The sequence below is a fragment of the Papilio xuthus genome, unplaced genomic scaffold, assembly GCF_000836235.2.
Source record: "Papilio xuthus unplaced genomic scaffold, Pxut_1.1 DF828037.1, whole genome shotgun sequence".
Lineage (NCBI taxonomy): Eukaryota > Metazoa > Arthropoda > Insecta > Lepidoptera > Papilionidae > Papilio > Papilio xuthus.
The window spans coordinates 1,210,539-1,238,318 of record NW_013530612.1 but is presented as its reverse complement, the minus strand read 5'-3'; the positions used below and the strand labels follow the sequence as shown (position 1 = coordinate 1,238,318).

At 31.7% G+C, this 27,780-nt stretch overlaps 2 protein-coding genes across 2 annotated transcripts; both read left to right on the top strand.

The window, feature by feature from the left end:
* The first annotated feature begins 5,699 nt into the window (after positions 1-5,699).
* On the top strand, positions 5,700-25,972 carry LOC106114575 (uncharacterized). Its single transcript, XM_013307837.1, has 15 exons — positions 5,700-5,840; positions 14,941-15,000; positions 16,939-17,132; positions 17,721-17,781; positions 17,858-17,907; positions 18,013-18,025; positions 18,114-18,154; positions 18,896-18,923; positions 19,118-19,158; positions 20,150-20,177; positions 20,533-20,730; positions 21,184-21,291; positions 25,257-25,471; positions 25,723-25,789; positions 25,928-25,972. The coding sequence occupies exons 1-15, from the start codon at positions 5,802-5,804 to the stop codon at positions 25,970-25,972; spliced, it is 1,188 nt and encodes a 395-aa protein (XP_013163291.1). The 5' UTR covers positions 5,700-5,801.
* On the top strand, positions 8,951-14,199 carry LOC106114727 (repressed by EFG1 protein 1). The gene is made up of 2 exons (XM_013308035.1): positions 8,951-9,189; positions 12,879-14,199. The coding sequence occupies exons 1-2, from the start codon at positions 9,187-9,189 to the stop codon at positions 13,944-13,946; spliced, it is 1,071 nt and encodes a 356-aa protein (XP_013163489.1). The 5' UTR covers positions 8,951-9,186; the 3' UTR covers positions 13,947-14,199.
* Positions 25,973-27,780: the final 1,808 nt, after the last annotated feature.

The following is a 27,780-nucleotide window of genomic DNA, read 5'->3' as shown; positions in this document are numbered from 1 at the left end:
CCGTGTGTAGAGTTAGGTTTATGGTATTGCGCTACAGCGATAATCGTTCCAAGGTTTTGGATAAACGATAAATTCGGTATATGTAACAATAGCGTGTTCTACACTATACAATAGGTAGGGGCACAGAAGTAACCAAAATTTGGTTTATATTTAATTAAGCCAGTATTGTCATACGATTTTTGTAAAGAAAAGTAGAGTTCGTTCAGATCTAGTTGTAAGAAACAACTAACTCTCACTAACCTGTATACATGGACAGGTTATAAACGGTAGCATTTTGTGCCAATTTGAATGTCGCCATTTTGTCGCTGACGACTAAGCGCTGAAGACTAATAGCGGTGGTGAGGATTAGAACTAATAAGCAAAAGCTGACATTTCCGAGCAATGACCTATCCATTTATAGAGATCACTGACTAAAGCGACATGAGAAATGTTATTGCGATCCTGGTACAGTGCGTGCGGCGTATGTTACTGTTTCACTCACGCAACGGCATCTTGTCACGCAAAAACCGATATCAAATTACCTACTCATAGTAACTTATTTAAGCTAAAGTTATCACCGTCCAAGTTGGGAAGTGAGCAAAGAAAAAAAAGAAGAAAATGCTATTAATTTAAATTTTTCCTACACTAGATCTTTTTACTTTTAGGTATTAAAATTTTCAGATAAAAATAATACAGATTCATATCTCAAGTTTCGGTACGTGGTCGTACAATATCGATTTATCGAGTCTAAGCCTCATAGTGATGTTTCGTGACTCGAATGTACAACTAGTAAGTAACGATTCGAAAATTGCACCGCAATTTCCTATGATATATCCTCGCACATTGAGTCGAGTTACGTGATATCTGCGGTCAGTTTACAATGCAAGATCAAGTAGCTTGGTTAATTAATACTCATGAAGATAATAAATAAACGTAATGTAATTAAATTAAAAAGTATGTTATGTTGTATTATTATGTTCATTATCTTTGCTAAATTTTAATAAGATTTCTTGAGCCATTGTGGACTTATCGAGTTAATAGGTGAAACAAACATATCCCACATGAATTGTCCCCATTCTCGGAATCATAAGTAGCCTATGTTCTTCCAGACAATATGGTCTCTATATGTATATGCTAAATTTCCTAGAGATTCGATGACTTCTGAAGATACCTTCTAACAAACATTCATCCATCCGTTTAAACATTAGCTTTAATAATTTTTATAAAGTAATGTAGATACTTTAAGATTTCTCGTGTGATTCAAGGTGAATTCTCTTCAAATAAATTGTTGGTGGTCTTTTGATATTTTAGTATTTATATTTACTAGTGTTCATTTCTTCTGCGGTTTTGATGTCATTATTAATTTCATAAGAAGCCATTAATTTCTGTACAGATATCAGGTTCATAAAACGTTTCACTTTCTTTTTGTGATCTAATTTGATTTATTCCATTCTTTCTCACAATTCTTTTGTAAGATGAATGAATTACTTGATACGGTTTCATCAAATAATATCTTTGTGTCAAAATGTAACGAAATATTTAATATACGAGAGGAAATCAGAATAAATCAAAGTATCTTATATATATATATTTCCAACCACCAATATATATGAATGAAGTAATATTTCAGATTAAAGATAACGTCATTGTTATTCGAGATAATATTAGTTAATCATAATTGTATTGTTCTTTTCATCTTACTTTCTTTTCTTTCGTTACTTACGTCTCTTTCTTTCTGATTTCCCTAATTCAACTGTTTAATTGGACTGCTAAAAATCCTGTTTTACTCCAAAATACATTTCAAAATATAGTTAAACATGCGTTATAATGTGATCGAAACTGTTTAAGTTTTTATGGTGAGGCTCTTTTTTTTAACAGAAGGGGGCAAACGAGCAGCGGGAACACCGAGGTGTTCAACGACGCCCATGGACATCAGCAATACCAGAGGAACCGCAGATGCGTTGCCGCCTTTGAGATGACTTTTGACTTTCTAATTAAAAATACAAGAAAACAAAGGTATGCACTACAAATGTGAAAATAAGCTAGTTAATTTTACCTTATCAGGGAGGGTAAAAAAAGTGCTTAACTTTTTGGGAGGATTGTCGAACCAGATTTTAACGAATGAAGAGTCATTCGATTCGTTTTCTTGGTCTGAATGTTGATAGTTTGGATAGTCTTTTTATTGGGCTGTTATTTACAAATTTTATAGTTTTTATTATTTGGATATGTAGAAACTTACACGTTGGTGAACTATCAAACATAAAAGTTTTAAGCTATCTTATATTTACTTTCTACAATCGATAACAAATTTTATTTAAGCTAAAAGCTACAGTTTTATGGCAAAGCTTTTAGTGTCCCCAACGTGTGTTGACGTCATTAACTAGATAAGCTATGATGCAATGTGTTCATGCCTTACTTACTGGGTAAAATAGTTCTTATGTTTTGTGAATTCCAAAATGCTTTGAGGATTTTTAAAAACATAGTCTTATTTTCACGTTTGTAGTGCTACCTTTGTTTTCTTGTATTTTAATTAGGGCGTTCTTTGTGGAATATATCTTGTTTTTTTCTTACTATAGAACATAGTACCATATGTGTTTAATTATATATTTTTTTTAATTTAGGAAGCAACCGAAAGAAAAGGTCTTAAAAAGTTTGTTTCGGTAGTTTTGCTGGGGTAGTAATGTTTTTGGCGGATATGTAAATGAGTTTGTACGTATATATATTTGTATTCCGCGATATGCTGGAAAGGTTAGTTACTTGGGTTTATATTATCATTAGGGTTCTGTACCTCATTGGAAAAAAACGGAACCCTTATAGGATCACTTTGTTGTCCGTCCGTCTGTCAAGACCCTTTTTCTTAAAAACGCGGGAAGGTATCAAGCTGGATTTTTTTTTACAAAATACATTTCTATTTAACTGTGTCAATATAAAGTTTAGGATTTTATAAATGTAATCTTAAAAATGCTATTTTTATCCAAATCCATTTAAATGCGACATTTCTTGACGTGTACAAATGTTAACCAGATTGACACGTTAAAAAGAAGGGAACAAAAGTCCTCCGAATAGAACTGCGTCCTTGATGCTATAATTAATTTACGCGAACTGATGGCGCTTGACAGCTACATCTCTGTCTCACTTCAATCGTGGAATTTCATAGCATTAAAAATCTTGAAAAGGCATGGAATTGAGTACGAATTGATTTTTTCAAATTTCGTAAACTCTTACTTAATAAATAGTGACAAATAATTAGTGTTTAAATTGTACAAACGGGAAGACAAACTAGAAAAAAGTGCACATGTAAAAGAAACCTGTCTTTAAATACTTAGATAGTGCTATGAAAATAAACTTACAGAAATCTATGTTTATACACCTCGAAATCACACAAAAAAAAACATCTTTTCTACTAAAACGACCTTAATATAACAGCATATCCATATCCTAATTCATGCATCTATATAAAACAAAATGGGCTACTCTCTTATATTGAAATCTAAAAAAATATGAAAACTTTGATACAAGATTTCATATATAACTGTCGCCCGCGACTGCGTCCGCACAGAATAAAAAAACGAAATTAGTAGCGTATATATTTTTCCAGGCTATGTTATACTTCTATGCGAAATTTCAGCCGTTCTGAAGATACATTCAAACAAACATCCATCCATCCAAACATACTCATTTATAATATTAGTATATAATAAAAAAAAATTCCAAAGCAATTATTTGATGAGGCAAGCGGCGTATAAAATAAATTGAAACCACAAGAGTTGATTCTTTGTATTCAATGTGCCTCTGTAACCTCGGTGAATCAATGTACGTATAATCAAAATCGTTGTACGCTGATTTACTGTACTAATCAATGATCATAATATTCCTGTTAAAGAACGCAGTACATCTTTTTAACACGCAAAATTGAACTTTAAGTGTAATCAGCTAGTGTATTTATAGAGCCATTAAGGCGAATGTTGTGTTTTGGACTTCCACAGAATTCGTATGTAGCCAAACAAGCGGCCATGTGTTGAACTGGGAATATGTTGGATTAATTTATAAGCTTATTAATTTATTATCAGTTATTTAAATATGAAATTGACTATCGCAAGATTGTTTGGCTTGAAACATGACAGCTTTCTTATCACAATTACACTTGTTTATACATCCTTGGACATGATTGTGTGTAAATCATAACTTATAGCTGTACATCTTTTTATAGCGATAGACGTCGGCACTTAATTATATCTTATTAGAAATTCATTCACTTTGCTAGTATTGAAAAACTACGAAGTCGTTGACTGTCATGTCGCTGACACCGCGTGGGATTGACGTAGGATTAAGGGAAAAAATGCGTCATTGTGCTCGAAAAAAACTTATACATGGCGAATATGCTTTTAAGTGCATTCTATTTTAAATGAGAGTTTGATGCATATCTTATAAACATTAAAAAAACATTAAATGTTAGTCTTCAAAATGGTTCTAATATTTGGGCTAAGCCAGGGATGGTGAGCCAATGGCACACAATATTTGGGACACGATACTTCAAATTCATTATGCACTATAATCTTAGTGTTAAACACTTTCGTACGACCTTGGCGGTCTCCGATACAAGAGACCGCCAAGGTCGCATGTCCTGCGCCGTCTCCTGCCAGTTCATCGCTTGTAGCTCCCGCAGGTCCAGCTCTACGGCGTCACGCCAGCGGTATCTTGGCCGGCCGATGGGTCGGCCCCAAGATACACTGCTTTGGCTTTTCGATATTCCTCCATAGTGTTAAAATAATTCGTTAGCGCATCTTTTTAAACTTCATATACGTATAATTCAAATAATTTGGACTTGAATGACGTCATCCTCATTAAACATTTCTATAGACAAATAGAACGTTCGCTATTCCTGTTGTAGGTGGTTTCAGTGACTTTCAAATAATTTTTATGCAATAACATAAATATACATCATTGCGAAATACAATACTATCATTTTAGTCGGATAAAATATTCAGTACCATAAAATCTAATAAACTTATGGAAACCGAATAATTCAAACGTAACGGTATTTCCCACCTAAAATTGCTTAATTACCTTAAATATTGTAAATTCTTTTTGGTTATCGTTTGCGTAAACATCGACGGATTAAGTAGTCTTCGCATATATTAGGTAGACAAGTCACAAAATTTAAGAATCTTTTTCTATGTTAAAAAGGACTTGATTTTATTAGCTTTGTTGCTTTCATTCAACAGTTAGAAGTCAAAAAAATAAAAATTGTTACTTAAAAATTATCAATATCCAGAAGATTCCGTGATAAATCTTGCTAATATTATAAATTTAATTATTTGGATGGATAGATAGAAGTTTGAAGGTATCTCCGCAACGGTTTAACGGATTTTGATGGAATTTGGCACAGATGTAGAACATTATCTCAAAGAACACATAGATATTAAGCTTTTTTTAATTCCGCGCGTTATACTATAAAATAACAAAAGATGTTCTTACGTATGTATATCGCAAAAGGACTTTCATACGAACCAGTATAACTATTAAAGACAATTGAATTCTGAATTTGTAGTTATTTACATTTTATAGATAAACTAAACCACAAATAAAATACAGGAAATATTTGTGTATTTAATATTTTCCTGTTTCCTTGTTATTCGCTCCCCGCTACTTACTTACGCCACAAAATGAAGCGTCACTTATCTTGGATTAAAATGTCCGCCACTGCGAAGATACTCCGAACGGAAAGTGTACTCGTAGCACGAAACAGTGAAGCGTGCATCTAAATATCGTGAAGTTATTTATTAAATTAATATTAATTAATAGTGTATTACAGTTTAAAAATGAAATGTCCCTGTGTGTTGCCAGGATGTTGTTATATTGTAAGTTATATTGTTCACATTTTTATTACTAATAAATATTGTGTAGAAGTATTAAGGTTATCTCTTGTTTACATTATTATTAAATTAAAATTAAATATAGGTAAATAAGGTTTTCATGGACATTAGATGGGACGGAAGAGATTAGGGATCACTATATCGTGTGGTGTCAATATGGCCAATGTACATTCGCTTAGGACCCGACGGAAACCTCCACTTACTTCTAACGATAAAATATTCATCGTTCCTCTAACCTCATTATTTTCACGTGTGAAGACTAAAATACTTATTTTAAATTTACTTTAAAAGAAAAAATCATAACATAATATAGCTGTTATGTTTATAAATAGTGTAGAGTATCAAGTTCTTATGTTTTTATTTCAAAACTTAAATTGTTTTAATAATTATAAGGTTTCGAACAGTAAACTCTATATAGTTTTCAATATTCCCTCTTTGCTAATAACAATAAACTCGCATGTTGTTTAAGTTGAGAGACTATTCTCTCAACTCAAACTCAGTTTCCATTATCAAAAGAAGTTATTATTGTCGTCCAATACAAAGAAACAACAATGTCAGAGTTTATCGGATAAAGTTTTGTTTCTATGACAACTAAAGTGTTGTATGTAATAAGTTTATAAACAAATTATTTAGGTAATAGGTTAATATATAGTAGGTTGAACTCTACTGCTTTATATTTTAGAGTTTGTAGGTTGTAGAATTTCTTTAATCGTATCTACTAAGCGTTGATTTCTGAGACCAAAATGTCTACATAAATCAATTCGTCATCTCTATTATTATATTTAACAAAACAAAGAGAAACAATTTTTTAAACTAATTTCGCTCTCAGAATTCCGCGGTCATTCATGCTGGAAAATCATACCGTAGGTTATCGTACATATCTTAGTTTTTAAAAAGGAAATCTGATAGATGACAATATTATTATTATTTTAAGGTAATTGAGAAGTGGAAATCTTTAGAAATGCATATAATATGACAGTGACAGTATAAGAAGTACTAAATATTCATATTCCTTATTTAGTTTCATAGTTTTGTTTTTTATGTCAAAAAAAAATTAAACTAATTTATCAATTAACGTTGAATATCTTTTACCTACTATTTATAAACCATTTGAGTTAAGATAAGGAATGTCTTATTCAATATTTTTTATTTGTTTTTTATTTTTATTTGTAACATGTATGTAATTTGTACGCTTTAATATTCTGCTTTATTTTAACATTATTAAAATATTTTCAGTTCAAACTTTCAATTGTTTTTACGAAATAAACGCATGTTTAATTTTTAATTCGTATATATTTCAGCGAGTTTATCAAAGTATAGACGTCGAATGTATAATCTGGCCGTATCTAAATCCCTTATCGAGTCGTAATGATAAAGACACAGTGTAGACAATAAACAGAGAGAATTTTATATTATTTTAAGTTGGTTTAACAGTGGTAGAGCCCGCTTCAACATCTTCGCACGAATCGGCCCGGCTCGCCCGGTGAAATACCACGACCACACAGAAGACAGGCGTGAAGTGGAAGCAATTCCGCGTTTCGTCTAATGAGTGTGTGTCCCGGAGGCTTAATTTAGTCCTCTTTCCCTTCCCATCCTTTTCTTTATAAGGCAAGGATGGGAAGTGAAAGTGGACTTTCCGGCTGAGAGGATGCATGGAAAGGGAAGATATTTTCTTTCTGTGCATCCTCTCCTCCGTCGATTAAAGGCAACGCATATGCAATTGCGTATGTCTATGGGCAACGGTCACTTCGCTATTTCAGTGATTTCAGGTGGCCGCTCGCTCGTTTGCCACCTTTTGATATAAAAAAAAAACATTAACGCAAACTCCTCTTTCTTGTGCTGAAACATATTAAGTATTAAATTATTCAAACTTTCGTGAGACATTATACTAAACTGATATGTAAACACGGCTAAACACTCACGTATATACGTCCGGTGGCGGCACCGACTAGTTTCGAGCCCATCGGGGGCCCTTCATCAGGATGAGTGGCACTGGTATTATTTCGCGGACGCGGCCCGTCGCTCACTCGCCGATGCCGATGGGCCCCCGATGGGCTCGAAACTAGTCGGTGCCGCCACCGGACGTATATACGTGAGTGTTTAGCCGTGTTTATATATCAGTTTCATATTAAGTATATTTAGTATTACTACATAATTAAAACGGAATGTAATTTAAAAATCGGCGAATTAAGGTCATCGTTCATTACCTACCCGGTAGCAACTCGTCGTAAGCACGGTGATCACGCGTGGATGCTGTGGTAACGACATAGTAAGCATTACTCGTTATGTAGGCCTATAAATAATTTAAAACTGCCTTTGAAGTGGAACGACAAAATCATTAAGGTTAATAAGTTAATTGATTTTTAATTTGATTTAAACTGTAATTCAAACATACATCAAATATTACCTAGTTAATATCAGACTATCTTCTTATTTATGTCATCATTCTGATAAAATTAAAAATCTATGGAGAAAAAATTACATTATTTTTTAATTATTGTATAACGCCTTATGAGATGGAAAGACCTTGAAGATGGGTGAGTGCCAAGTCTCAGAAGAAGATGTCATGGACAGAGCGAAGTGGAAGAGACGGATTGGGAAAGCTGACCCCACCACCTTGTGGGATGCAAGCTAGGGAGAGAGAGAGAGAGAGAGATTGTATAACGCCTTATGTATTTAAATTACTAATTGCATTGTTTTTTTAAAGATACACGTATCAGAATTGAAACATCACAATTTTCGTCATTTACTCGAACGGTTACGGTTCGTGATTTCCCCTAACGTAGAGGCTAATTACCTCGTGTGAAAATAACTTAAATGGAACTCATTGCCTTTACTCATAAAGTTGGTTTTTGTTTGATGTGCTATAATTTTTTGTACTATTTTTCAATTTTTTGTTTTCCCCTTTGTCATGTCGGTCATTGCGTTTATCATCACACAGTGTGGGACTGATTTTTGATTAAAATATACATTTAATACTAAGAATGTAGTGTAGTGTTTATCTTAAAGAAAAACGAGTGCAGTCTCTGTAGTTTAATGTGAATTGGTCTATGCAGTCTGCGGAAATTCGTACTTCCATCGCAGAAACAGTTTCGTTTTTGCTCACTCTAACTTATCAGATTAAAGTAGGAGGGCCAAATATGGCGATAACACAACTAAATTTCATAATGGCAGTAGCATTCACACATTCGGACGCAAGGGTAATAATGCAAAAGTGGGACACATAAATTGGTCAGGAACCCAGACGACGTGACGGATAAGGGACGCGTGTGACATTTGTTAATTTTTTTATTGCGTTTTTATTGGACCGGGCAAAGGGGCGTGAGAAGCAATGGTAAATATCTTTTTTTTTTTATAGAATTTTAAGGCTTATCAGTTGTCTTATTTTTATTATTATGTTGTTTAATTGTGATTTGAAATTTTTGCAGTATCACGAAAAAATTATAGATAGTTTTGGTAGAATTAAAATTAGACTGATGCTGTGAGTCATAATCCTAACCATAATTTTTTTTAAAATTTCCTAATCGAAATAAACATAGTGGAACCTATTATCAGTGTTTACAAATTACTGTTTAGACAGTAAAAGTTAAAACCTTTGCTGCTTTTGATCTTATTAGTTACTAACCGAAACATTCAAAGGGCAAACACGATTAGTCCTTTGATAGAATTTAAATTTTTTCAATATTTTTTACACTTTTTATAAAAATTAAGCTGTGACATTCCCTTAATGTGTCTTTCTCTCTCATATCCTTTATTAAACTATAATAATAAATTAACTATGAGCTTGTTACTTACGCAATGCAGTATTTTGGCGATTCTAATCTTTAAAAAAAAATAACCGCTGACACGATCTGTCTATAAACAAAACTAAATCAATATAAAATGTACGTAAATTACGAACGATTATTTTTGTGGTTAAACGAATTCCATTGTGTCTATTCCCTCATAAAGTAATTTGAAAAATAATAACATACATGAAAATTCTGTTGGACAAAGACATGATAATGAATATTGTTATGATGGTAAGATCAATTGAGTTAGATTAATATTTCTTATCGCGATGAATTACAGTCTAGGGAGATCCGTATCTGCTGTAACGTAATTTCATATATTTTATCCATTTATTTCTAGAAGACACGTAACTACGTAAACTTTAATTGTATTATAAAGGTATTTTTGAAGGTACAAATGGAATAAGAAATTCCGCGTTTCGTCTGATGAGTGTGCGTCCCGGATGCCTAATTTAGTCCTCTTTCCCTTCCCACCCTTTTCTTATAAGGAAAGAATGGGAAGTGGAAGTGGACTTTCTGGTTGAGAGGATGCATGGAAAGGGAATATATTTTCTTTCTGTGCATCCTCTCCTCTGTCGATTAAAGGTAGGCAACGCATATGCAATTGCGTATGTCTATGGGCAACGGTCACTTCGCTATGTCAGCAATTTCAGGTGGCCGTTCGCTCGTTTGCCACTTTCTGATATAAAAAAAATAGAAGTAAAAAATACGAAACCACATCATTATTAAGATAAAAATGTTTCATTGTGCTTAAAACTAAAATATCTGTTACCTAAAACTAGTTTTTATATCTATTCTTGAAATACCATGCCCATTGTAAACAACAGGTTAAGAAATACTTTACCGTTAATTCTATGCCTGCTTTTTTCCCGCTGTTTATATTATAAAAAAAACATATTTCTTTTGTAGTGTATAAACTGTATCTACTATTATTATAAGAGCGTCTGTAGCTCACTGGTCAAGCACTTGACATGCAATCTGCAGGTCCTGAGTTCAAATCCTGCCATGTACCAATGTGTTTTTCGATTTCCGATTTACCTATGTACATTTATCAGACATTCTTACGATAAAGGAAAACATCGTGATGCAACTTGCACATATCTGAGAAGTTATTAAAAGATATTTATGAAGTTAACCAACCCGCCTAAGTCAGCCCTAACTTAGGTTAGGTTCCGACCCCTCAATGTGGGACGTATAGTGAGCTGATGATGATGATACTATTATATATTTTCAATTACCTTAAACTTACTTGTCAGTTTAGCACCTTAGAAAATTTAGTCAAACAGAAACAAGTACATTGGCAAACATAAAGTGGGTGCGTTAAGTCAGCTAATGCGTGGGTTGGAGATATCTGCGTAGGAAGTAAACTAAAATACTCCAACAAAGTATGTAAATATACCGAGAGTAAATTAGATTCTATAACTTTTAATAAATTTTAGTTAACTTAATGCAACTTATGAAGCTTTGACTTTGCTTACATTTACGTAATAGAATATTTGTGATTGGCCTGTTAAACTATAAATATAAAAGAAAAATGTCAACCTTAGTATACTACGTATAATTTAATATCTAAGAGATTAAGAGCGTCATTTAATTACGTCATCATCATCGTCAACCTGCCCTTGTCCCTACGAAGGATTGGCACGGTATGTACTACTCCTCCATACATCTCTATCAGCCGTCATATCTGGATTCCTCGCCTTCTAACGCATATCCTCATTCACACAATCTTTATATACTTTCTTTAGTCTTGCTCTACTTTTGTAGCCTTCCACATTCAATCTCATTACTTTTTGCTTATAGAATCATTACATGTCCAATCCACGCTAACCTTTTGCTCCCTTATAAGTTATAACATTACCTAAGAAAACATTATAATTTTAAAAACATAATGTAGAGTAGCTTATTATTTGTTTCATCAAATTTTAAATGGCCCTTTTTCATTGGTTCCTTTTTCTACAAACAAAATTATGTTGAGTCCATTGAATAAACATACTTAACAAATAAATCATAGTACAATGTCATAGCCTTGTATTGATAATAAGCTATCAGTTATATTATCAGTGTCGGAAACATGACTTAATTTGACATACACATAATATGAATAGGATTAACTGTAACAAGCAAATTACATGTTATTTATAATAAAACTCTATGAAAAACATTGAATTGAGTAAGTGATTAGCATTACTGAATCATTCACAAGAATATCCACTTAGTTAAATTTTGTAACAGATTATTTATCAAATCTCATAGATAAATAATTGCACTTTTAATTAAAAGTGTCCTGTAATGTTATGTTTACAACATTTTCGATAGTAAAAAAAATCACAAAAACAATAACAAAAATACAAATTAATTATTTTTTAAATGGCAATAAAATAATATCTAGTTATATTGTCTGTAAATAATAACAATAATGCATTGCCGACCTTTAATAAACAGAGGAAGGGACGCACGAAGAAGGATATTTCCCCTTCCTATGTGTCCGCTTGTCCGATAAATTCATCTCTCCATTCTATCCTTTCTTTACAAGAAAAGCGTTACAGAGGGAAGAGAACCAAAATTAGGACACTCATTAGCCTAAACGCTGAATTGCTTCTACTTCACCCCTGTCTTCTCTGGTTGTAATTTTTCACCAGTCGACGCATTTGTGCAAAAGGTGTTGTTGCAAGCTTAATACTGTTAATACTGGTTTTTATATAATAAACTATCGGTCAAGAACACGAAAGCGACCCACCTGAAGTTGTGGTAACTTATTTTTTGTATAATAACATGCTTGGAATTAAGACCACTTTGAATGAAAATAACAAAACTTCCGTAGTCACAATTTATGGGGAAACCTGTAGCATAACTGACTAGAATTATTCATACAACAATCGTAAAATCCAATGATTACGATTTCTAACAATTGGAATGAGTCAATCGCAATCAAGATACGACGTTGAAGTGTTTACGCATATTCGTTTCTTAAGAAAATGGGCAACACAATAATTTAATCTTTATTAACAATTCCATGCCTAACTTATATTTTATCGTTAATGATATAAGGAGATTTGAGCTGTTGAAAAATATAATCCTAAGAGTTATTACTAACAATAAGTTCTTGTTACTTCTTCTTCTAAATTCTTGCCATTAATGTTAACACAATCTACAACTTTAGTAAGGTAAAGCTATCGCACGCTAATTATAGCAGCGCACTCTTACTAATTTGTTTCTATTTTTGTTACAGAGCAAACTTTTTGGGTCCAAGACAAGTGAATTTGAAAATGATGCATTAGAAATACACAATGAATACAGACGAGAACATGGTGTACCGCCGCTAGTTCTTAATAAAGAAATTAGTAAAGTTAGTCAAAAGTGGGCTGATGAGTTAGCGAAGAAAGATGCAATGGCATACAGTCTGAATAAAAACTACGGAGAAAATGTATACTGTGGATGGTCACCAGATCCAAATGTGAAAATTAAAGCTCGAGACTGTCTTGATAAATGGTATAATGAAATAAATCAATTTTCCTTTGGAAGAGAACCAGAAGTACTCACCTGTGGTCACTTCACACAAATTATATGGAAAGATACAAGAGAATTGGGTATAGGAACTGCTAAAAGTAAATCTGGCAAATTGTACGTTGTCGCAAATTACTTTCCACCAGGAAACTATAGTGGACAATTCGTAAAAAATGTTTTACCTCCTGGAGCGTTGCAATTTAGGTCCAGCTTCAGCAGTGTCAAGTCTTACCATCAACAAAGTAATACGATATCATCATCATCACCAAGCCAAAGGAGCAGCAAAAATTTCACCGAAATCGCAACAGATTTAGTTACTAAATTTAGATCAACATCAATAATTGGTGAAAAATTTGAAGACGAATTCTTAAGAGCACATAATGAATACCGCAGAAAACATGCTGTTCCTCCTCTTGAGCTAAACAAGAAGCTTAGCAAATATGCCGAAGAATGGGCTAAGAAACTCTCGAAACTTGGACGAGTGGAACACAGAGATCAGAATGAATATGGTGAAAACATATTTTATGCATGGTCTTCGGATCCAAATTTCACTGTTTACGGACGAGATCCTGTAGACAAATGGTATAACGAAATAAATTTACATGCGTTTGGTAGGGAACCGATTGATTTGAAATCGGGACACTTTTCACAAGTGATTTGGGAAGATAGTAAGGAACTTGGAGTAGGTGTGGCGAAATCAAAAGAAGGGCAAGTGTATGTTGTTGCTAATTACTACCCACCTGGAAACGTAATGGGTAGTTTTGCAAAAAAAGTCAAACCACCGATTAATTGATCTTACAATTTTTTTTTCATGTTGTACCAAAGACTTTGTAACCATTCCAAAAAGTTATTTCTAGCATTTAAATTACCTCACGAGTATTTTATATTTCCTTTTAAATATTACTATTGTCGTATGAAATATTTATATTGCTTTTTATATAAGATAGATTAATATAAATCTTTTGAAGTTATCTTAGTTTTTTATTTAATTTTACTTGTTTCTTGTCGAAAGGCCAACTAGAATACTCTAAATCGACCTTCAACTAAGTCACAAATGAGTGGACTTACCGCAGCGAAGATATAGATAAAGCATGCACAACTCAAAGGGAATTTGACAATTTTGTAGTAGATGATTCATTTCTACAAGAAAAATACTTTTTAACTCGATTTATGGTTTTTATCATATTCTTTTTAAACAGCCAGATATAATTTTCTGTATTTGGCAGAACATTTTTTTCATTCCTTAGTTATTATCATTAGTGCCAAAAATTTGCATGTGCCAAAATTTTTTGCTTATGATCTCATAATTCTTTGGCTTAGACCTTACATGTGATGATATTTTCTATATATCCTCTCGCAATAACTTTTCTACTATGGAACAATGCTTATTTAATTTATTTTATGGTTGATGTTATAATTTCATGGTATGCCATTTAATTTATTTTTAAAATCACACTCAACTTTGTATTTACTATATGAAATTTATTGCTAAAAATGGAATTTTTTGGTGAATACATGTCATTTTAAATTAATTAAAAAATGTATTTGCGTATATTTTTATCTTATATATTAATGGTAACGATTTTTATACTATTTAATAAAAACAATTGTTTAAGTTCTAATATATTAAAATTATCATGTATGCAAAAATAGATACTGTATAACATCGTTGATTTTTAGGGTTCCGTACCTGAAAGGAAAGGAACCCTTATAGAATCACTTTGTTGCGAATGCAATAAAATTTTATATCATAACATGAAATTATCCGATATTTTTATTAATTACAGAACATAGTTTTGTCGTCTGGTCAATATAAGCTACCGTTTAGAATATTGACTATTCCTCAGGTATGTATATTGTTATGTTAATTTAAAAGTGATAGAAGCCAGCAATAACATCTGTTGCACAAATAGGTCGACTGGTAAAATACCACGACCTAACCAAAGACAGCGGTGAAGTAGAAGTAATTCTGAGTTTCTCCTAATGACGGAGGTCTAATTGTGGGATGTGGATTTGACGGAGAAAGGGACGCATAACATAGGAAAATATTCTCTTTCTTTGCTTCCCCTCTTCCCTAAATTAAAAGTAGGACATGCATCTGCAATTGCTAAAGTTTTCAGACAAAAGTCGCTTTGCTATTTCTTCAAACGACACTGGCCGCTTTCTCGCTTGCCACCATATAATTAAGAAAAAAAACATTATTGTTTTATTTCTTTGCTTTAGATATAATAATAGCTTATCACAGAACATTAACACGATTTTATTATAATCGAATTTGGGCACAGTGTATTAATAAAAGGAATATGTGCCAATATTTTGAAATTTAAAAAAAAAACTTTTTTTTAACACTTTAGCTTTTAAGTCATTTGAGTAAAAACAGTATTGGGGTTCACTTTTTAATTTATAATGAAAAGCTAAACAAAGTTCGAAAGTTTAAGCATAAAGCTTTCCGTGCACCCGAAAGCTTTATTGGTACAATATGGAAATTTCTCTGTTGTTATCTCCTACGCAATAGAAGTTTGTTCAACACAATTTATGCGATTGTTCACAATACATAACTAAATGGAAACTGTGGACCGTTTGATGCATCTTTGAATTACAATATATTTTAATTTCGTTATAATTTACTAGTAAAATGTTGTTAAATTGAGTATTTTTTCATAGAAAGCAACTTGAAGTTTCCCTGACATTTCTTTTACTTAAAATTAATTTAATATTTTTATTATTATGTGGTGTTTTCTACAAAATATATAAATATTATTGTACTTTGCCATATAACTGTCTCGTAGTTATCAAAACTTACTTAAATTGAATTACAAACACAGTCACGTTTATTAGAAGGTATCTCCAGAATGGCTTGATAGATTTCGTTGAGATTTGGCACAAACGTAGAACATAGCATGGAAAAACACATAGGTTAATCAAGTTATTTATACCGCGCGGACGGAGGTGCGGGCGACAGTTAGTAAGTTATAATTATTACGCATATTCAAATGTGCCCATAGATTAAAACCGTACTCAGCATTGTTAACTGTTCGCTAAGAGCGATCTCTAGCGTATATTAATTAACTAAATTCTCTTAACGACTCATATTACACTAACGTCCAAAATATACGAGTACATTATATATATCATACTGACGATTATGAATATGCATCACAGCTACCATACCATATCAAATTACGTCCGTGTAACAGGCTTTTCCGGCGAGTATATAACTTAGTTACATACAGGTGAGAGTCCTGCTACCGACGGACACTTGTTAACTTAATTTAAATTTAGACGTGTGTCACTAAACTTTGTTACTTTGTTAAGCCCAACAATATGATGTGAATACAGATGTAACAGAGACGTGTTTAACCTTCACTAAGAATATACGACTGTGCTAGTTATCGCCTGCGACTCTGTCCGCGCAGAATTAAAAAAAAAACTTAATTAGTAGCTTAAGTTTTCTTCTAGTCTATGTTCTATATCTATGGGAAATTTCAGCGACATTCATGAAGCCGTTATGGAGATACCTTCTAACAAACATCTATCCTTACATCCAAACGCTTACATTTATAATATTATTAAGAAGTAAGATTTTCTGTGTTATATTATATTTAGAAAGTCAATTCGTGTTCGTGTCTTAGAACAGCTGCAAGAATGTCGCTATAGTTTAGCATACATGTAGAGTTCTTCGTTCCGAGTTCTTTTTTAAATCTCGCGTAAACAGAGTCACGGGCGACATCTAGTATAAGTTAATACAGTAGAAATACTTAACAAAATTTTCGTTTACGTTACAGAGACGAATATATGATATGTATGATAATATAATGGAAATCCCGGACGATGTTGAGGACTTGCCCAGAGCGGAGCCCATCATGCCGGGACATACATTACTGAGACCAGCTCTAGGAATGCTCAAGTCTTCAGTAATGTTTCCACAAAAAGATTACAGTAATTTTGTTTATGGTAATATAGACAAGCTGGGAATAACGTAAGTAATACAGCCCTTTTCCACTACGCGAATTACGTACTTTTAAACAAGGGATTTGTTTCTACAGTTTTCATTTTTTTTATATCATAAGGTGGCAAACGAGCGAGCGGCCACCTGAAATCGCTGAAATAGCGAAGTGACCGTTGCCCATAGACATACGCAATTGAATATGCGTTGCCTACTTATAAACGACGGAGGAGAGGATGGACAGAAAGAAAATATCTTCCCTTTTAATGCATCCTCTAATCCGGAAAGTACACTTCCACTTCCCATCCTTTCCTAATAAAGAAGAAGATGGGAAGGAAATGAGGACTAAATTAGGCCTCCGGGACGCACACTCATCAGACGAAACGCGGAATTGTTTCCACTTCACGCCCGTCTTCTGTGTGGTCGTGGTATTTCACCGGGAGAGCCCTGCCAATTCGTGCGAAGATGTTAAAGCGGGCTCTACCACGGTTAAATCATCAGTGGCACGGATAACATTACCAGTAGAAAAGGAGGTATTATGAGAACTAATGCCATACCTATATGTATAAGAAAAAAATTAACATTTAAATAAAAAAAAATTGTGAAAAATTTTCTTTACAGTTACGGAAATACTTATGACCGCGTTCTTTACACTGATGTGAGAAAAACTAACCAGCTATTGGTAATTTTCACTTATAAGTTGCAACTTTTTCGATTTTTGTAAATGTTTAAAGGTTTTAAAATCTTATTTATTTTAGGACGTTGTTAAATCTTTATACACAAATGATAATACGTACAGTGATCGTAGGTAAGTTAACTATAGCTAAATGTATGGATATAATTTCTATGTGTATGTCTGTCTGTCCAGACATACTCATGTAACTTTTTTTTAATTACATATATGTATTTTCAGAAATTCTCAACCGGTCAGTCCAAATTATAAATTTTTCTTTTAAATGCTGCTAAAAAATGGGCGACAGCTTTATAAAAATCATTAATAATGTTTTATTCCAGTACACAATACTGCAAATCCCCATAAAACCTAAAAAAAATCTGTAAGTAATCTGATATTTTTAAACAAAGAACGAGACAACTTAATATTGTATGGTCGATCGTATCGAGATCACACACTTTTCTCTAAAACATCGATTTCTTTTTACAAATTATCAGACCCTAACATAATTTCAGACCTTAACAAAATGCACCGTCATATCTCGTGCTTGAAATCACCTGCAGTCAACACATTTGTCTGGCAAAATGCCACCATTATACCGAGTTGCTACACTGCATACAAAAATTTATCTATCTATATCTAAAAAGAAGAAAATATCTGACTGATATAGTCACAGTATAAACTACTGGCCTAAATTAAAAAAAAAATACAATTTTACAATGTGATTGAGCACTAAAAGAAATTTCAAAATTAAGGGAGAATTTTTTTTTTGAAATAGTCATCGTTAGCCAGAATTATTATACTTAAAGATGTTAACACTATTCAAAATAAATAATTCATTACCCATGGCAAGTTTAAAAAAAATCCCCGCGGACGAGACCGCGGGCACTAGTTAGTTGATTATAAAAGAAAATCAAGTCACGTCAAGTGAGGATTCGTCATGTGAAGAATTTAAACAATGTATACGTTATAAAAAGAAGGGAAAACAAATAAGTTTTGTTATTCTTTATGGTTTTTTTTAATTTAAACTAACAAATCTTTTAATAAATCTACAACTAAATAAGTTTACATGCTTTATTATATTAATAAACTAAAAGTAATGTCTTTAAATTAAACTTTCCAGACGAAAAAGAAATTTCGGAAGAACTGAGGTAAATATGAATTTTAAAGCAACCAAACTAAATCTCACTAATGTATAACAAATCTTCAAGAAAAAAACAATGATTTCTTAAATATTTTGAATTATCAGAATTTCATTACAAATATTTTCACAATTTCACTTTTTTCATTTCCTTTATAAATGTGATTTTTGTTTGAATACTGAATTTCTTCTAAAATACTTTAGATTTCAAGAAATAATCCAAAGATAGGAGTTTTACTGGTTCAGTAAGTATATTATTTTTAACAAGTTTTGATAAATGTAGTGTTTTTTTTTATTGATGGCAATTAGTATTTTTAAATTACTTGCTTACGTCTTAATTAAATGATTTTATTGAGTCGTTTTTTTAAATTTGTAATGCTTGAATTTTTGAACATGCACTTTATTAAATTATTTAAACTTTCGTGAAACATTATAATAAACTGATATAAAAACGGCTAAACGTGGCGGCACCGGACGAATATACGTGAGTGTTTAGCCGTTTTTATATCAGTTTATGCACTTTATTTCATTTATTTCAATTCATCATTTCAAATAGCATTTACTTAGAAATGCATACGTAATGGAATAAGATTTGTCAAGACGTAATTTCCACGGAAAATATTTCACTTGTCGCTGCAGATGGTAATCCAAGTTAGAAAACTTTTAAGCATTTGTAACTTGTAAGTGTATCAAGTTGGGCGTTTGAAATATATTTTATTTCAAAACTGTGGCCCGGATTTATAAAATGTATGCTACATTCTTATACATGCCATGTATTCTTTAAAATTCGAATACACTAAAGATTATTAGTATACTACAGTACCAGATAATGTGCGAACTAAGTTCTGTTAAAACTATCGACGAACAAAAAAAAACATATAGACGTATAGAAAACATAGAACCTCCTCCTTTTTGAAGTCTGTTAAAAATAAACAAGTACTATAAGTATATTTATAAAGAGTTTTGTCGAGTTTTTCTGGATTTTATATTGTAAAGTTCTATTAAAATTCAGTTCTTCAAACGGTAACGTTTTGCTTTTTTGTTATAATAGTTACGATTAATACGGTAGTAATAATACCATCAAAATGTTTTAAAATACAATATTTAATAACGCAATGTTAGTGTAATAAGTCGTTAGTACTAAGGCAAAATATTCGCGTTAGAAAATTCGCAATTCAGCATGAAAATTTTCAAAAGAATGTTTTCAAACTTCAATTATTCAAATTTTTGTTTCAGAGCAGATTCTTCTGAATATCCCGATGATGTAAGACAAAATTTATTTTCATTGATTTTTTTTTATTTTACTATTGAAAACAAATTGCGTGATATTAAGCTGATCTGACAACTAATATGACAAAAATGCCACACTATTGAAACCTGTCGCATTAAAAAAAATATTTTAATCACTAACCGAAAGATATTACAGTATTAAAGACTAGCTCCTTCTTGTGACTTTGTCTCCCTGGAGGATAAAAATGTCAAACGTTCTTGCCCTATGTTGTTTGTGAGTTATTTTGTATACTAAATGGAAATTTGGAAAGTCGGAAAGTCAGTCAGTTCAATAAAATCGTTTTATGGTATATGTTTAAAATTTATCCTTTTTTATTTTTTTATTTCAGAGATTAAAAATACGACGCTCCCATCCACGTCGCTCCTCTAAATCTAAATCGCACTATCGTCTCCGAGACAAATTTTACGAAAAGAGCTCATCGGACAGTTCGGCTGTTGAGGAATCAGAGAGTCACGAGAGGAACGCTGGCAATCCTTACACCGTACACAAGAATCATTACAAACAAAACTGGATGTGGAATCATATTGTAAGTAGCCATTAATTTATCATCATCAGCTCCACTATATGTCTTCACTGAGAGTCTCGGAGCCAACCCTAAATTAGGGGTGACTTGGCCAAAGTTAACCACGTTGTCCTAGTGCATGTTGGTTGATTTCACACATCCCTTCGATTTTTTTCGTAGATATGTGCAGGTTGCATCACGGTATTTTTCTTCATCGTAGAACGTCGGATAAATGTAAATATGTAAATCGAAAAACACATTGGTACATGGCGGGATTCGATCCCAAGACCTGCAGATTACAAGTCAAGTGCTTAACACCTGAGCCACCGTCGTCCTAGGTTTCTAACTATTTTTTTTACTGTCACAAAAAATATTTGTTTGTTATGAGAAGCGAAACGATGTTATCAATATTTGTGTTCGGACACATTTGGTTCATATACAAAAATAAGATTTAATTAAGATAAATTATTTATTCAGATGACAGGAGATCATATGAACGTTAATCCATACGCGCCACTGATCAATAATTACGGCCCATCAGGAGCCGCACTTATATTTGGTAGGAAATGGTGGTACTTTAATCAGGTAAGAATGAAGAATATTTTTTTTATAAGTTCAAAATACAATAGTAATGTTCAGTATGAAAATTCAGAGGCAGAGAAATTTATATGTAAACCAAACAAAATTGTATTCATCTGTTATTCATTTCTATATTAGTGACGGAACGAACGAAAGAAATAATTTATTTATATGAAGAAAAAGAAAGTATTTTTGAATTAAATAGGATCCGAAACTTCTCTCTCTGTTGTTTATTTTAAAAATTCTTCACTATTCTGAATCTACACTATCCCTGGGTGATAGCATATATTTATTACTAGATTTTTGAAATATTCCTATTTTATTAACGTTTTTTATGTTTAATTCATTACTTTTTTAATTTACAGGATGACTACAAACCTTTATAAAAGAAACATCGAGAATTAAAAAGATAAAAGCAGAAAATTCTTTTATTTTGAAATGTACGAACCACACCCGACCACGGCTCTTGAGATCCTTCTTAAAAGTTACACAATTTGTAACTTTTAATGCCGTCTATGAGTGGAATTTAACTTTAAATTAGATTGTAAAAAATTGAAAATGTATACAGAAAATGGCAAACACAATTGTTACAATAACACTAGCGGTCGCCTGCGACTCTGTCCGCGCGGAATTAGAAAAAACATAATAAGTAGCCTATGTTTTCTTTCAGATTATCTTCTATATGTATACCAAATTTTGTCGATATCCGTTCAGTCGTTCTGGAGATACCTTCAAACAAACACCTATTCATCCATCCACCTAAACATTTGAATTTATAATATTACCTATAGTAAGAAGTAAGATATATTCATTAAAATATCTAATATATGTCAAATGTTTTCACATGATAATAAATTTTCATAACAGTCCTAGCAGTTGCCTTCTATGGGTCTGAATGAATCGTCATAAAGATCGGTCCCTTGCCACCTACATACAGTTCCGGCGAGCTCCTGCAACCTTGACCCATATAACTTTATCGGGAAATCTCAGTTAACTACGTATTTAAACTTTATTTAATGGAGAAACGAAAATTCCACTCAACATCACAACGTAAGATTATCAATATTACTTCTTAAAAACATTAAATAAATATTTAAAGATAGTTTTTATTTTTTATTTTATTTTACAAAAACTTTACGTAACAAATTAAACATCGGTTAGACAGCAGTACTAAAAACCCACAGGGTTTAAGTGTACTTACTGGTCGCTTATTAATTTATAAGATCAGCAAATTAACAAATAAAGACGTTATTAACCATTTCACAATTATATTAAACAAAAAGAACAGAGATTAAACTTTTTTTTCAGACCATACTAGAAAGACAAAAAAGCGAGACAAAAAATAGATATATAGAACAATTGATTGTTAATTTGCAATAAATATAAGTTGTTTATTTAAAATATTTTACATTTTTCTATTCAGATTCAGATTTCATAAGTATTTAATATATATTTATACTTAAACTTTATGGATGATAAGTATACTCCACAAACAATTTGCTTTAACTCTTTTGTGTCGTCAAGGCGTACCTCACACACAAACTAATACCATACATATTTCTATTTTCTAGCATACAAAATTCTATTTTTAGTTCGTAGCAAATATTTGTATGAGATTCACTGAGATCGGGATTTCTAAAGCCGGTTATACGAACCGAAATTGTATTCATACGTATTTGAAAAGCTGTTTGTAGTGCAGTTTTTCTTATATAATATTAATTTCGAATAATTTATCATACGAGTAAAAGTACAAATATGTGGAAAGTAGTTGTTGAAAGTCCTTGGAGAAGGAATATGTATGTGCAGTAGTATGCTGGTTAAGGCTATTGATGATGGTGACCACAGGAACCTGTGGTTGGAGATCTCCTTGGGCGTCGGATCAAGTAATTTTAGGCGATCGGTTGCTGTTTTGCCCCCTTCTCCTATAAAAAAAGAATAACAAATAAGATCAGTTATTTCGTTTCAAAAATGATTGCTAAAGACTATTATAAGAACGGAGAATCATTCACTGTTGGTTTCTGAAATCATTGATCAATCTTCAAAATCCTTGTATGTAACATATCGTAATCCTTGCCATTGTTTTTAACAACAGAGGTTACAATATTATCAACAGAGATTTTGGTCTCAGAAACTCAGAGTCAGAAAATGTAGAATGTGAAAATAAAGACTCTTAACTATTGAATTAATTGTAGAACTTTTACAACATATATATTTTCTTTTATTAACTGAAGATTGGTCTTATTTACTTCTTCATTGCAAAACTTCAAAATTCAAAGTTACATCATTGAAAACTTTGACCTTGTAAGTTACGCTTCCGTAACTTTTTTAATAAATGAGGATATTATTTTAAAATATAACATTTTCCCTTCCAATTAAAGTTAGTCTCAAAATGTTGTTCCAGCAATTGTTAAAAGTTTGAATTGATTTACACATTAACGAATCGGTAGATCTTTTGTTTATCATCAAATAAACACTTTTGAACCTCCTCATATATTTGAAACCAGTTATCTTCTGTGAATATCAGAAATTTTATATTATTGTCTATCGGCACAGATATTCAAAGATTCCAAATCAATTTCACTTATTATTTACCTTATGCGATTTGTCAAAGAATAACATGCAACAGATAAATTAGAAAGTGAATGTTATGTCGCAGAGGAATAGGAGATTAAGTAAATAAAATGTCACAAGAATTGTAGGTCTGGAAATTGCTCTATTACGAATGCCATAGTTCTTAAATTTCCAACACATTTTTCAAAGCGAGCAATTCATGCATTCCTAGTAGTTCTTATATTTGAATTGATATTCGAAATATCAATACAAACATTTTATAACTTAATGAATATTGAATTCTCAAAGAAACTCTTGGATTTATCTTTCTATTTCATGGTTTGGACTTTAACAGTAATTGTACTGACGTATGAATTGTGTACATATTTACATTTTAAATTTAAAAATGAATAGCAAAAGAACACAGATTTTAATTCTCATAGTAATAATTGTAAGTCATTGAATTGTTTAATGCGTTACACATAACAGTAATTATAATCAAAAATGTGAGAGATAAAAGCTATAAAGGGAAATATAGACTTAAAAAATCTTCAGTTCTATTGCCACCGAGAATTCCGTAAGAGATCTATTAAAAATTTCTTTGGCCCGATAACAGACCAAGTCAGATGGACTCTACGCTTCGTGGTAGAGACAATAGACCGCTGAATATGGAAAGCGGAAATTTCGTGAACATCTTTGCCAATAATTGGATCATTATAATCGAAGACCAATATTTTGTGACCTATAAGCTATTTTTTTCATTGGAATTAGTGATGTAATATTACATTTTCTACTGCTTGTAATAACGTCAAATAATTACGGAATTTAATTTAGAGTAGGCACAAAATATATTTGCAAAAGGACAGTAAATTTAATTATAAATTTAATTTCAGGCCGTGTTGCCTTGTAATGGAGTCAGTTTGGTACAACAGTTGGAGCATATTGCCGTAAGATTTTGTTTCGATTTAACTTATCTCTTCTGTTATTGGACATAAATCCCTTTTATGTTTAGCGTATTATTAATATTTAAATTTGAAACATAAGCGTAACTCAAGTTATATAATTTTCTTGACAGAGAAGGCGGTTAGAAAGTAAAGGAGAACTTCCATTGACGGTGAGTACTTGACATAAGAATGCCATAAATTTTATTTAAAAAAAAAAAACTTATTTTAATTTTAATATAGTGTCAGTACTCAAATAGGTAGCAATCTGCGGTAAATAGGTCGGTAATGTTATCAATAAGACCAACAGAGAAGTAAGATGAAAATTAAGAAGGTAAGAAGTGGAAAATACGTAAAGAACCTTACTATTAATGCGAAGAAACATTGCACCATTTGCACTCTCTACTTTAATTTAATGCTAAAAAAACTATACAAGATTTCATATCAAAATTAATTAGAAGTGACATCTTATTATTCCAGCGCAGAATATTTTTCAGCTACGACCGTGGAGAAGTAACCAATATAGCGGGTGTACCACATTCACCAAAACATCTTCCTCTAGCAGAATCTATATTACCAGGTCACACGCTCATCAGACCAGCTTTAGGAATGCTAAAGTCTTCATTAAAATTTCCACATATGGACTTTGAAGATGGTTCAGGAGTTTATGGGAATACTGATAATATTGGACTTCGGTTAGTTACTTTTCAAACGACTGGATTAATACTTGTCTTAAAACACTGCTGTCTCTATTTAATTCAAAGAGAAGAAAAGGGATGATGAATAATTTATACGTGTATTTAGATAATGGAAAATCACACATAAGCTAAATCGGTTTAAATTGGTTACGGTGGATTTCTGAGACCAAAACTCTGTTTAAAAATATTTGTCATCTCTGTTGTATCAAAGGAATAATTTAATAAGCATTATTTCGTTAAACATTTAGGTACAATGGTGCGAATGAAAGAGTTATGTATTCAGATTTCCGTAGGCGTGCTTCTGACTATCTTATGGTAAGTATTATATTTGAATCACTGATTCGTATGTATTTTATTACTAGAATATTGTCAGTGACTTTGCTAAAATCTACCACACAAAAAACAACATCCTATGTTTTATTTTTTTATGGCAGTAACATAATTATCTTTCAGGTTGTCCCACAGAAAAATATAGAAAATCAATCAAAGCCAAGGTAAATTTATTTTTATTAAATATTTATTATTGAACTAAGTAAATTGATTTTTTTTTTAACTTAATAGTTTTATTAATTTAAACCATCGATATCTTTACAGATTTAAATTACTTTCAACAGTTCTAGATTTAGTGAGTTTTTGATGTTTTAAAATTAGATTTTTTATTTTTTTTTGTTTCTTTTACATACATTACCTTTTATTATTTAGGAGAATAAAGATACAATTAAGAATCTACTGCAGCAGCTGCAGCGACTTAACCTACAAGGGTACAATTTTATAGATATTTGAAAATGTCGATTTTAAAAATAACAATATATTTGTAAATTATCATATTATAATATTATATAATTATTTGTTATTTCAGAAACGTTAATGTCGTCATTTTAACTTTATTAGACGCGTCAGTAAGTTTCATATAGTTTAATTGTCTAGTACATGTTTAAGGTAAAGATACTAAAAATTTAAAAAATATTTTTAAAGGCTCTCAAGTCGTTGACAGAAAAATCGGATTCGTATTATCTGTGAGTTTATTTATTTTATTAATTTGTTCTTATTTAAAATTTATAATTTAGTAAATTTGTTATTGTCTCCAATTACTCATAACACTAAAAGTTGGATATTTGAATGAGGAATGATTTTATATTTCTTTAAATACTGATACTTAGGGAACGTACCCATACTACGTGACCCGTTTAGGGAGGGGGTGGGGGAGAGGGGTCTTTAAAATACTACGGTCAGTCACAGGAGCGGTGTGCTCAGATTTTAGTCACTGAGTCGTTACTTGTTTTTTTCATAATACATAATTCACTAGTAATTTAAGTATGCACGCAGTATTATGCTATAAACAAGAGTATGAGCCAAATTATTATTTTTTCAATTTTTGCCTTTGAAATGATTAAAAATCATAATTATGTATTTATTAATACGTAAAAACTAAAGCGGGGGGGGGGCGGTCTTGGCACGTACTATCAGTGGTCACCGAGGGGAGGGAGAGGTCGAAAAAACTAAAAAAATAGGTCACGTAGTGTGGGTATGTTCCCTTATTTAGTTCGAAATTCAAATGAAATAGTATCTTTGTTTTTTTTTTGTACATTACAATAATAATATTTGTTATTTATAACCTAGCTTTTTACACTTTACGACCTTCGTTATAAATTAAAAAAAAAAATTGTTATCATACTGGTAATTAGGTGGTAAACTCGACCCCACTGTCTCAAGAGACCACAGTCTGCCCTACACTATAAACTAATGACGTAGAAATTGTTGTTCTAAAAATATACCTAATATTTTACGTCTTAACGTGAAATATTACGTATTTTTTCATATTCTTCACGTCAAGTCTCGTATAATGTATGTACTTATTACCACGCGAAGTACTTTAGATACGGCGCTAGAGGATAACGCTTTTTTATCTCACGTACAATATCTTTGTCGAAAGTAAATTAAGTTATCTCTCGTCTGCGTAAAAGAAAAATGCCTTAAACCATCATTCACAGGTGGCTCCACTTTTAATTTACTTAGTTAAAATTAGTGCTCTACTTGACTATTGCATATTTTAGCTGATACATGTGGTACCCATATTTAGTTTGGTTCAATTTTGATTGTAATTTGTTTCAGCAACAAAAATAGACAGGTTAGAAAATAATTTAAGATATTATAACGTAAATAAGTCGGTCATAGAACTACGCGTAGAATTTTCTTCTTGTAGTAGCCAAGTTGTGTTACTAAATAAACAGATTTTTGCCTTAAATTTCTCTTAAACCCTAAATAAAAGAATCCATTTTTATAACACATGGCAGTTGCTATTTAGC

Bases quoted from the DNA above. Each gene is read 5' to 3' on its own strand.
- LOC106114575 (XM_013307837.1), top strand. From the start codon at position 5,802: ATGAAATGTCCCTGTGTGTTGCCAGGATGTTGTTATATT. The intron at 18,155-18,895 runs GTAAGTAATCTG...TAAACTTTCCAG, and splicing joins ATAAAACCTAAAAAAAATCT to ACGAAAAAGAAATTTCGGAA. The intron at 25,790-25,927 runs GTAAGTATTATA...ATTATCTTTCAG, and splicing joins GTGCTTCTGACTATCTTATG to GTTGTCCCACAGAAAAATAT.